Here is a 12549-nt window from a genome sequence, read left to right on the forward strand (position 1 = left end):
GTTTCAGATCTACAAGAGCTTTAGCAGCTAATATTCTTCCAAGAACCTGGGTCTCAAAACAGGTTTCAACCATTCCCCATCTCTTCCTTGCTGGAAAGCTACCATAGCACATATAATTGAAATGATTTCTGCCCCTGGGGGCAGGACAATTCATTCACTGCAAACCAGCTGTCTATAAATCATGTGCGCCTGGCAGGGCCTGCGCAACCCATTAGGCGACCTGGGCGGTCGCCTAGGGCACTAACATTTGGGGGGCGGTGACCGCGGTGGCCAGATCTTCGGCCACCCCGCTCGTCGTCGGCATTTTGGGGGTGGGACCTTCCGTCACCTAGGGCAGCAAAAAAGTTGGCGGCGCTCCTGGCCTGGGCCATATCTTAAGGGAATTTACACAGACTGAATTTGTAAGACACTTTTCCTGGCATTGATTGCACATTATTAGCCATAACTTACCCACTATTTGAGCCATTAAGACTTCTTGCTGAAATTCCAGGGGTTCAATCTTTAAACCCAATTTTCCTAGTTTTTGGATGGTGCCCTTGTCCCAGTCATTGTCTGCATTTGAGACCAATTAGGTGGTTCCGTTTTGGATCCCCTATTCCACAGCCTTTTTAACATGTCTTGTCTAATACCTTTTATGTTTGAGCTTGTGTGAACTATCCTTATATATATCACAGATCCTAAAACTCACTTACTAGCCAAACTCCCATTGTTGTTTAAATACCCAGAGCGAAACAAAATCTGTGGGGCTGATTCTTGTACATATAAGCTTTACCCCTTCAGCTTAATGTTCTTCCGTTTCCCAAACTGTGAGATATATTCACTGGACACTTGTGACAGCCTGCCTTGTCCTGCTTTAAACTTAGAACACTCCTTTTTGTGGCCAGTTTTGTCACAGTCCCAGCATTTAATTGAACGGTTTCCTTTAATTTTTACATTATTGCCAATTTCCCTTATTTTACAAACCAAATTTATCATTTGTTCCAATGATTCAATAAAGTCATAAACCAGGTTAGAATCCCCTCTTTCATCATACATATTAGGCCTGGTCTACACTGGGAGCGGGGGTCTCTCCACAGGGGGAGAGTTGTTCCTGGACCACTTGGTTCCCAAAGAAGAGGGACAAGACTAGCCTTTGGGCAGATGCCCTCAATGAAGGGCCCCATTATGGGTTTTTCAGGCTCCTCAAATTGTTTCCCAGCTTCACTTCCATCTCACGTGGGTTAAATTTCAGCCCGCTGTATCTCATCCACGTGCTTTATCTCTCATGGACACCATTACATCCACGTGGTAGTGTTGGTCAACTCCACAGAGAATAAGATAGAAAATTATATAAATAATTTCATACAAAAAATGTTAAAAATTCTAAAGCTGAGAAATGCTTGAATTACAGTTGCCTGTGCAGCCTCAGTTCAACCCCTTGTATGTATGCACTATGATACATATATTGTGATGCAGTGATTACATGATCACATGCTATTTTTCCACACAATCTGTGCCACAGACTGGATGGTGCTCAGGGAATGAGGCAGCTGTTCAACTTTTCTTTTTATCGTCATCATTCACTAGGTAGCACCTGCCTTTTTTATCAAAGCCTGCATTGAAAACAGCATTCTGAATTTCTTCATGGGCTTTCCTACAGCTCTCATCTCCACAGAATTTAAGATCTTCACAAATGGTGCATTTCACTCTTTGTGCATGGAAATGTGGCAGAAGGAGGCATGGAGAGCAGCAGGGCACAGAAGAGGCAGGACCAATGTTGATCAGCGGTGAGCAAATGATGCTGCTACAAACCCCATCTCACTAGGCTTGGGGAGTGCTGAAGACCTGTCACTTAAGAGGAGGGTGGCTCTTGCTCCTGTGCCTGCACATTGACCCCTAAAGGCATAATGGTGCTATTGGAGGTTGGGGAGTGAAGTCCAGCTAGGGGGAATTTGGAAGTGCTGGAAAGATAGTTATTCAAGTTCACTTCTTCCTTCTGCTCTTCAGAAGAAATGTCTGTTAATCTCTGACCTTGCTGTTTAGTTTGTACTTTAATATGGAAAGTCAGGTTTGGTGTATGGAAATTTTCCTTCACCTCATTTGCCCTACCTGGCTTTATGCAAGGTTAACTCTTTCATTTACAAAACATCTTTCTCAAACTGCTCTACATGCATTAATTAACCCTTACAACACACGTCTGAGATGAGCATTATTAGAAGGGAGGAAATTTGAGGCACAGACAAATCTGACAAATAACACATAGCAATTCAGTGACAGAGCTGGGAATAGTGACTGACTCCCAATCTCCTGCTCCAACTAGGTAACATTGCTTGACTCATGCAAAAGTAATCACTGTGGACTTGAGGTACTTTCCGGGTGGGGGTGGGGAGACAAATGGGAACCATTCACTGCATATTTGCCTGTTTGGATGAGACTTCACATGGTATCTGAAGGTCCTGTGGCACCTTTAAGACTAACATAAGTATTGGAGCATAAGCGTTCGTGGGTGAATGACCACTTCATCAGACGCAAGCTTATGCTCCAATACTTCTGTTAGTGTTAAAGGTGCCACAGGACCCTCTGTTACTTTTTACAGATTCAGACTAACATGGCTACTCCTCTGATACTTGACACATCTGAGATTACAAATGAAATGAGCTTGTTGAGTCTCATATGAGTCTCTCATTTCTGAACATCACAAAACCTCTACCGCACGATTTTGCAGCGACTGTGCAAGAGAGGCCCAAGATGGGTTTTAAAGAGCAGGGGTCAGCACAGAGTGGCTTTAGCAGAGTTCTGCAGGTTCATATGACTGGAATAGCCAAACACACTGCAAGTGATAATTAACTTAACAGGGGGTGTTGCAGGTCAGAATTCAGATTCTTTAAAGGAGTTGTGGGGGACCCTGTTTCATATACCATGTGCTGGGCAAAAACATAAAAGGACTCAATGCTTGTAAAACTAAATGGGCTCTTTATTAAGAGAACTATTTACAGAGATGCTGCAGCTAGCATTCCAGCCATGTTCATACAGACTGACTTCCTGACAACTTGTGCTCCTCCCTCCAAGTACCAGGCAAGTTGCTACAAGCCCCATGGCTCAGATGGCAAGAGGTCCTGCAGGGAAGGACTGAGGGTCATTGGCAGAATGGTGTGGGGAACTGCAATGTATACAAAGGTTCTGCACTATGCCATGGTCTTTAACCAGTCTCCTGGGAGTAACCCTTTTAGTGATCTGAATCCCAAGGATCCACAGTGTTCCACAAGGGCAGGCCCATAGCCTCCATGACTCCGAAACAGGGTCTTCAGATGCCAGCAAACCTTGTCTCTCTGTGTGTCTCTCTGCAGCAAGTCTAGCTGAGCCAGACTCCTGTGAGAGACTTTTTCCCTCTTTCAGGGTGTAATGCTCTTCAGTAAGTATCTGCAGCAACACCAGGCACTCTTTTGACAATAACATAACCTTTTTAGCCACCTGGAATACAGCACCGAAACTCTTCATGTTAGCATGAGAGAGGCAGGCTTAGGACCGCGTTCATAGCAGTGGAAGCCAGGGCTTTGCCATGCCCTTTTTCTTCCTGAGCTCCATCTTCACTCTCTCCCAGCCCTTTTTCTCATTGCCTGTCCCAAATTTCCCACTGTTTGTCTGTGAACCCTCTTCTTAGCCCGAGCTCCTGACATACTTTGTCTATTGTCCTCCTGCTGCAAGCCACACTGAGTTCACATGGCCACCCAGCCTTGGACTCTCAGTTGCTAGATGCTAAAATTCTGGTCACCGGCTCTTCCATTGTTTCCTCCAGGTCCTCCATTTACATTTTTAGGTCATATGTAGTTCATGTTAATGACTCTGGTCTCCATCCATGCAGCTAAAGTGACTCAAACACCCATTGCTTCCCTTTACACTCAGTGTACGACAATACAAAGCTCACAGGGAAACCAAGCTACATCTATGGACCATAAAAATATTGCCAACAATTTTCGCATTCATCACAGGAGCCTAGGACTGCATAGCAGGGGGCTTCAGGGCAGAACTGAGGGGCATTGGCAGAGCTGTGTGGGGAGCCCAGCACTGGAATAGCAGGGGTGTGCAAGGTAGGATTAAGGCACATCAGCAGGGCTATATAGAGTTGGACATTTGCTCTTTTAATTTCAGGAAATGCTTGTTCCAGTCTCTGTGGCACCTGCAGTTACTTTATTACCTTTTTAGCTTGATAAGGTAACTATATTTGCCTGAACTGATGTAAGACCCTGGGAAGTGAGAACCTGGTGGACCTTGGGTTGGGGAGATAACATTTTCTGAGAGGTATAAAGTGGGGTGATTTCTTCAGCAAAACCTGTCACAGCTAACAGTGCTCACTAACAGCGACACCATGAAGTTTCTCCTGATTCTTGCCTGCTTAGGAGCAGCAGGTGAGTTTTCCAAAGCAGTTTAATTCTCCTGATCCTCTGATACTCTCCAGGGATCATTGGTGCTCTACCACAAACCTACTGCTTTCCCCTTTTCTTTAGGTTTCCCTATCTCTCTGTCTCTTTCAGTCTGTCCCTTCTGTCTCCCTTTCTGCTTCTCTTCCTTTTTCTGCCTCCTTCAGACTTCTAAATTTCTGCTCCCTCTCTGAGACACGGTTTTTCTCTGCATTTGCTTCTCTCTTTCTCTCTCTCTGTCTTTCCCTCTGTCTTTTCTTTGTGTACTTCTGTCTCCTTGCAATGAAACAAAAAATTCCAGTGGCAGTTTCAATTGTTCTTGACATTCTTCTTCATTTCTTGCCCTAAACTGATGTGTATTGTTTCTGTTCACTGTTAAACAGCTATCATGTTCCATGCCCGATGTGGCAGTCCTTTAGTGGTGGGTGAAGTAATTCTTTTATTTTTATATATATATAATATATATATTGTGATACAAGAGGGCCCGGGAGCAGTGGGAGAGTGGTCGAGGGGAAGTATATAAGCCCTAGGCTAATTAAGGTGTGGTTCCCTCTAGATTAGGGAGGGTTACTACATGTTAATTGGAGCACCTGTAGTCAATTAAGGCCCTGTTAGCAACCTAATAAACCCCCCTGCTTCAGGCAGTTAGGGGAGAAGGAGAGAGGACTGGAGCTTGGAGGTGTGCTGTAAGACTTGAAAGATCAGCAAATCAGAGTAAGGGAGACCCTGCCCCAGCATTTAAGGACTGAAGGTACCCCACTGAAGAGGGTAAGAATCCACAGGGGTTGAGAGTGGCTGGGGCTCAGAGTAAGGAGCAAACCCAGACTTCTCCCCTGCTTCCTTCCTTTACCATGTTTGTGGGCCACTAGCAGGGCCCTCAGTGCCCCAAGAACAGGAGCAAGGGGTGGCATCTTAGCCCCCTCCCAAGAAAAGTGCAGGACCCACCATACTACATTAGCCATCTTGTCACTTTTTACAAACTCTCTATTTTTTTATATAACACTTTAAGATCTTTCAGGGTTTGAGATCTGAGAGAAATCCCCATCATTATTTTACTTGGCAATGAAGGAACAGAGTTGGTGAGACCAAACTTGCTTTCTTCCAGAACCAGTATAGTTGTTACAGCCTTATGCCTTAAAGCAAGGGAGGGTAAACTATGGCCCGTGGGCTGGATCTGGCCAGTGAGGCCTTTCAATCTGGCCTGTGTGTAAGGGGACTGTTGCCCCCTTACTAACATTCAGTGGGGTGTTTTGGTTGGCTAGCTCCCAGCACTGAAAGGGGAAGGGTCGATGGCAAATCAGGAGCCTGAGACTGACAGTCCCCAGGGGCAATGGGGAGAGGCCAATGCTCCAGATCAGCCTGATTGACAGGGCGGGCAGGCTAATCAGAGAGTCAGGAGGCCAGGGTGGGTCCCGTCCTCCGTGGAAACTGGAATGGCCTGAGTCAGACAGAGTGGGGCCGAGCTAAGGAGAGGGCAGGGGCCCGAGCTAAGCTGCTGGAAGCAGAGTTGCAGCCCCAAAAGCCAGAGCACAGCCCGGAGAGAGCAGACCTGCCCTGGGACCAGAGCTGTAGCAACCAGAGCCAGAGGGGCCAGACAAGCAGCCAGGAAGCAGGTCAGAGCTGGGAGCAGAGTCACAGAAGCAGCCTGCAGAGCAGAGCTGTCCTGGGAGCAGAGCTGCAGCAACCAGAGCCAGAGAGGCCAGAGAAGCAGCCCAGGGAGCTGAAGGCAGAGCAGCAGCAGCAGCCGTGCTGAGGCAGAGTGGAGCTGGAGCTGGGGCTGGAGCAGTCCGGAGCTGGAGCTGAGGCTGGAGCAGTCCAGAGCTGGGGCTGGGGCAGTCCGGAGCTGGAGCTGAGGCTGGAGCAGTCCGGAGCTGGGGCTGGGGCAGTCCGGAGCCGTGTGCAGTCCGAGTGCGGTGAGCAGCTGGGGAGAGTGAGGGGGACCCTGGGCAGTGGGCCCAGCACAGGGAGACGCCTCAGCCAAGAGGCCTTGCAGGCCAGACTTGCAGGGGGATCATAACCCCGACTGGGCAGGGGCGACGCTGGGAAAAAGGGTCCTGCCACCTAGAGCCTGAGAGCGTGTGGCCACCGCCAGAGCAAGTGTCCAATCCACAGCGTCTCTGCAGCACAGACAGGGCCTGAGAAGCAGGCCTGGGACCTACAAGGAACAGATTGAATTGCCCTGACGTTCCAGAGACACTGGTTGTAATGTTCCCTGCCACAGAGCAGGGTGATGTGTTTTCCTCTAACCTTTCCCATTTTTCCTTATTCTTTTTTTAAAATTAATTGTTAATTAAACAACTTGTATTTGCTTTAAATTGTATAAAATGATCAGTGGGTCAGGGAGGTGCCCAGTGCAGAGAGAGTACCCCGGAGTGGGGACACCCTAGCCCCTGTCCTGGGTGACCACCGCAGGGTTGGGGGTCGAGCCCCCCAGGAATCCTGGGCCCAGCCTTGTCGGGGTTTATAAGGACTCTGCCAGACAGGAGAGTGGAAGGGAAGTCCTCAAGGGCAGGGAGGCCTCTGGGTAAAGGAAGTGGGAGCGAGGACTCGGATCCTTTCGCTAGCCCTCTTCACCGGGGTAGTGCAGAAGCCAGGAAAGTTCCCCACAATAGCGGGACCATTCCCCCGCTTACATGTGGGATTGGCAACCCTGTGGTGCAGTGGGGCTAAGGCAGGCTGCCTGCCTGCCCTGGCCCCATGCCACTCCTGGAAGAGGCTGGCACCATTTCCCCGCAGCCCCTGTGGGGCAGGGGGGCGGCCATAGGGCTCTGTGCACAGCCCTCTCCTGTAGGCACTGCCCCCTGCAGTTCCCATTGGCTGGGAATGGGGATCCGTGGTCAATGGGAGCTTCAGGGGTGGTACCGCAGGTGAGGGCAGTGCATGGCATAGCCACCTGCCCCTCCCTACCCCCAGGAGCCACTGCTGGACATACTGGCCACTTCTGGAAGCAGCATGGGGCCAGGGCAGGCAGGGAGCCTGCCTTAGCCCTGCTGTGTGCCACTGCCACCCCAGAGCTGCTTGATGTAAGGGGTGCCAGGCTGGAGCCTAAACCTGTGCCCTGCACCCCTTCCTGCACCGCAACCCCCTGCCCCAGCCCAACATTCATGGCCTTGCATACAATTTCCCCACCCAGATGTGTTCCTTGGGCCAAAAAGTTTGCCCACCCATGCCTTCAAGGGTGGTGAGCATGAAACATGGAAAATTTAAGGAGGGCAGGGCTTCAAGAGATGTGGAGAAGACTCCTGTAAGCCAAAGCTTTTAAGGGTATGGTTAAATAATTTGCTGCTCATTAGCTGCTGCATTTCAAGTCACTGGGTTCCAAGTTATTTTTTTAACACCTGATTTCCCCATTTCCTTCAGTTGCTGTCCCTGTTGATGATGATGACAAAATCGTGGGGGGCTATACCTGCTCTGTCCCCTACCAAGTATCCCTGAACTCTGGGTACCACTTCTGCGGGGGCTCTCTCATCAACAACCAATGGGTCGTGTCAGCTGCTCACTGCTACAAATCGTGAGTGAAGGTTAATGCATTACATATTGCCTGTGGCCATACAGCCTCTGGCTGAGATCTTGTCAGATCTAATCAGACCTGCCCAGTATGTGGATAGCAGAGCAATAAAGGAAAATCCATGTTGCAGGGTGACATCCCAGTGCCCAAGCATGGTATCAGGAAGTGTTTCTGACCACCATGAAAGTTCCCACAACACTCTTCTCTGTAGTAGGGTTGACAGTCCATCTGTCCAGGCCAATTTCCAAAATTGTTAATTACTTTCTGTTCTCCTTTAATTCCCCCAGAATTTTCAATTGGATCCATTCTTCTTCATTTCCTGACCTAAAGTGTTAAGTAACTCTGCTAGGTACTGCTAGACAGCTGCCCCATGCTTCCCTAGAGGTGGCTATATATCTGTGGAAGGGGTGACGTGATCCCTATATAAACTTTCTATACAGAGCCTAGTTCTGCCCTTCAGTATCCAGATGCAATTGCCATTGCAGTTCATACTGGCTGAGGACAGAACTGGATTCACCTTCAGGGATGTAATTGACCTTGGGATGAAAGTTTGCTAGTGCAATGTAATGTTATTGCTACTCCCACAACACTAAAGCAACTAAACCAGCCACCATTCCTGGGTTCAGGAAGGATCTGGAGAGCTTAGCTGGTTGCATGCTGTAAGGACCATCCTGAGCTGACTCTGGGGGATGGTTTAGATCAGGCGTTCTCCAGCATATTCATTCTGCAGAGCATTTCACAAGTGAAGGGTCCTCTCCTGTACACACCCCACAAATGGGTTCTCAGAACCTTTCATTCTTTTCACCCTGGGCTACAGCTGGAGATCTACTGGACAGGTATGGAATTCCCATCTCTATCTTTTATTATTAGACCTGACAGAGCTTGTGAATTTCACTGTTACTGTGTCATGTAAACAAATATTCAACCAGAGTAAGAATCAGTCCTCCTGCTTCTGGACATCTGTCACTCCCCATTTGGGATCAAGCATCAAAATTCCTCTTCCTGGTATGCTCTTACACAATTAGGCTCGCTGGGAGGATTTAAGACCTTACGCTGAAGCATCTAGCTTGTGCCCCTGTTGCAGATGGGATACCAAACTGGATGGCCCCTTGCTTTGATTTCAGTACGAAGACTATTATGAAAGCCAGTCACAATTATTTCACTTGTGATCTATGACAGAATTTGAATGTCATCACTACACAGTGCACTGAACTATGTAGTGCCACCTAGTGGTCACATCTTATGCTATTTGTGGTTAACTGTCCTCCATGTTGCCTGGTTGATTGTTTTTTTTTTTTTTTTTTTTTGTCCACCCCATCCAGGTGAGGCTCGGGGAATACAACATCGATGTGTTGGAAGGGGACGAGCAGTTCATCAACTCCGCTAAAGTAATCCGCCACCCCAAATACAATTCGTGGCTCCTGGATAATGACATTATGCTGATCAAGCTGGCAACCCCAGCTGCCTTGAACTCCCGTGTCACAGCAATCTCTCTTCCTTCTGCCTGTGTGGCTGCTGGGACTACGTGCTTGATTTCTGGGTGGGGAAACACCCTCAGCAGTGGCTGTGAGTATGAATGTGCTTCACACATGACACACAGCCCACTTATCTTATTACAGTTATGTGACCCAGATACATTTCAGTCTTGACCTGCAGCTCTTTTTGCACTTGCAATCTTTGGGTCCACACGCTCAGCTCTGCCAATTACCCTCTCTCCTTACTAGCAGTCCCCCCTGCTATTCCAGTCCTGGGCTCCCCACACAGCTCTGCCAATGCCCCTCAGTCCTTCCCTGAAATAACCCCTGTTCTATTCTAGTCATTGAGGTCCTCCTCACAGATGGTACAGTAGTTTTTACTGCCCTCTTCTTTATTGGATTCTCTAGCCCAGAAATCTACCAGTCTTTGTATTAATTGGCCTGTCTGCTTTCTAAGATTGAATCTTAGTGTTCTCCCCTCTCCGTTGGCAGCTAACTACCCCGAGCTTCTCCAGTGTCTGGATGCTCCAGTCCTGACTGACGCTGAGTGCAGTGGTGCCTACCCAGGACAAATCACTACAAACATGATCTGCGTGGGATTCCTGGAGGGTGGCAAAGACTCCTGCCAGGTGAGCTGCCTTTCATTTTCTCTTGTTCTGCAGAGACAGGGATCAGCTGCTCTTGTCCCTCCTGTTCCAGCCAGAACTCTGAGAACCTGCAGAGAATTAACCACAAGATGTGATGTGTAAAAGAATGTGCTCAGGAGTTTGGAGGGTGTGTTTGGGGGTGTGAACTGGATGGCTCAAGGGATCAAGCTGTGAACTTCAGGGCATTTCAACTTCTGGGTTATAGATGTAATTCAGTCTCTGATAGGGGGTGGGGATGAACAGGATGGACAAAACAAGGACAGAGGCAGGTGTTTGCTTTCAATACAGTCTCAGATCAGCAGATTTGGATATATTAGGCTTTTTACCACAGTTAGCATTGTAGTTCCAGGCACTGCTGATGGGTGTTAGGTGCATGATGGTCAACAAAGGAAACTGGGATTTTTGAGCTATCCCCTATTCCCTGCCCATCAGACATATCAGAGTATATGGACTCTGCTGCTCCTTACCTAGTGCTTTCAAGATTCACCTGCAGCTAGTTGAAACCTTTCCCAATTAGCTGAATAGATTGCTCTGCCTGAGTTAACTCGTGTCTGTAACACCCAAATCCTTTCCCTCACAGGGCGATTCTGGTGGCCCAGTCGTGTGCGGTGGTGAGCTCCAAGGAATTGTGTCCTGGGGGATCGGGTGTGCTATGCAGGGTTACCCTGGAGTCTACACCAAAGTCTGCAACTATGTTGACTGGATCGAGGAGACCATTGCTGCCAACTGAGACCTCCATCTGCTGCTTGTTTCCTGGTGACCTTTCCTTCCCTCCCCCTTTAATTCATCTTTGAAAACAACATAGTACAAATAAAGCTATATTAGCTGTAGCAAGTGCTTTCTTGGTGCCAGTGTTTTTCCTCAAGGTTTTTCATAACACCTTACTGTTCCCTAGCACTCTCATTGCTAAAGTGCCGTATAGATGGTGCATAATGGGATCACTGCCCCAGCACTGAAGTGATCCATCTTTTGAGTGAAACACAGCAATACTCTGCATTACAAACTAGCTCAGGATGTGAGGCAGGATAGTGGATCCAGTTGTACCTGCTGGGGGAAATTTAGGGAAGCTGTGTTTATTCAGGATGGACTATGGCCAGGACTTCTCTAAACATACAAAATGGTTCATGGGTCTTTTAAAATTAGACTTAGTAGTTTGTGCAAAGTGGTGACTAATAGCCCTAAAGACTGATCCACAATAGGAGGCAAAACACAGGCAGCAACAGAACAGGCCCCTCTCCCTCAACAGTACAAGATTGTTCTATAGCAGGGGTTGGCAACCTGCGGCACACAAGCCGTTTTTTTTTTTTTTTGTTTTTTTTTTTTTTTGGCTCGAGTTCAGACGTGTGCTCTTCCCCCCTCTGCCCCCCCCCCCCCCCCCCCGATACCTCCAGCAGGGGCAGGAGGTAGAAGCTTGGTCATGCCGGCAACCAAGCTCTTCTCTCCCCGCTTCTTCCCCCAGCATGGTGCTTTCCTGCCCCTCTCCCTGCCACCAATCAGCTGATCGCCTTTGGGTGGGAGAGCTGAGCTGAGCTGCAGCCTGCTCGCTGCTTGGGGGAGGAGGCAGAGAAGTGGTGGGGATGGGGCATGTTCCCTCCAGCCCCCCGCTGTGAGCACAAGCCGAGCACCTCTGCCCTGCACCCCCTCAAACACCTCCAGCCCCTGTTCTGACCTTAGCACCCCCACACACACCCAGCCCTCTGCACCCCCCACACATTCCCTGCCATGCCCTGACTCTTGCATCCCCCCACACACCCCTCTGCCCTGCACCCCCTCACACATCTCCAGCCCCCATTCTGACTCCTGCACCCCCCCACACATACCTACCCCCCCATGCCCTGCATGTCCTGCACCATCCCCACCCCCATCCTGAGCACCAAACAGGAGCTCCTGCACCCCGGTCTGGGGTCCTGGCTGCTGGCCCCTTGCCGCCAGGGTCCCGCAGGCCCCGCTCAGCCTGCTGCTGAACTAGGTGAACGGAACCCCAGGCCAGCAGTGGGCTGAGTGGGCTGGTGGCATAAGATCAGCATTTTAATTTAATTTTAAATTAAGCTTCTTAAACATTTTGAAAACCTTGTTTACTTTATATACAACAATAGTTTTGTGTTATAATATAGACTTATAGAGAGAGACCTTCTAAAAAATGTTAAAATGTATTACTGGCACATGAAACCTTAAGTTAAAGTGAATAAGTGAAGACTTGGCACACCACTTCTTGCTGACCCCTGTTCTATAGAGTGTATTCTCTAGTGCTGAGTCCAGTGCTGCTCTAAAGGACTTGAGTGATGGGGCCACCACTTCCCTGGGAGACCATTCCACAATCTAACAGATCTGTTAGAAAATATTTCCAGAAATGTTTCCCCTTTGCTCAGTTTTGTCACATTTATTTGTGTACTTGTGGTCCTTTTGCCTCATCGAAATAGATTTAAGATGTCTCTCTCCCTGTCTCCTCTTTAAATACATGCAGGATACACTCAATGGCTCTGGAACACTTTTTACAGTGGGCGTGCTGAAAGCCAGTGGTC

At 48.6% G+C, this 12549-nt stretch overlaps 1 protein-coding gene across 1 annotated transcript; it reads left to right on the forward strand.

Annotated features, from left to right (window-relative positions):
- Positions 1-4321: 4321 nt before the first annotated feature.
- Positions 4322-10857, forward strand: LOC117885258 (anionic trypsin-like). Its single transcript, XM_034786530.1, has 5 exons — positions 4322-4385; positions 7758-7908; positions 9218-9471; positions 9873-10009; positions 10608-10857. Exons 1-5 carry the CDS (start codon positions 4346-4348, stop codon positions 10755-10757), a joined length of 732 nt encoding a protein of 243 aa, XP_034642421.1. The 5' UTR covers positions 4322-4345; the 3' UTR covers positions 10758-10857.
- The last annotated feature ends 1692 nt before the right edge of the window (positions 10858-12549 follow it).

Source organism: Trachemys scripta, chromosome 1, assembly GCF_013100865.1.
Source record: "Trachemys scripta elegans isolate TJP31775 chromosome 1, CAS_Tse_1.0, whole genome shotgun sequence".
NCBI lineage: Eukaryota > Metazoa > Chordata > Testudines > Emydidae > Trachemys > Trachemys scripta.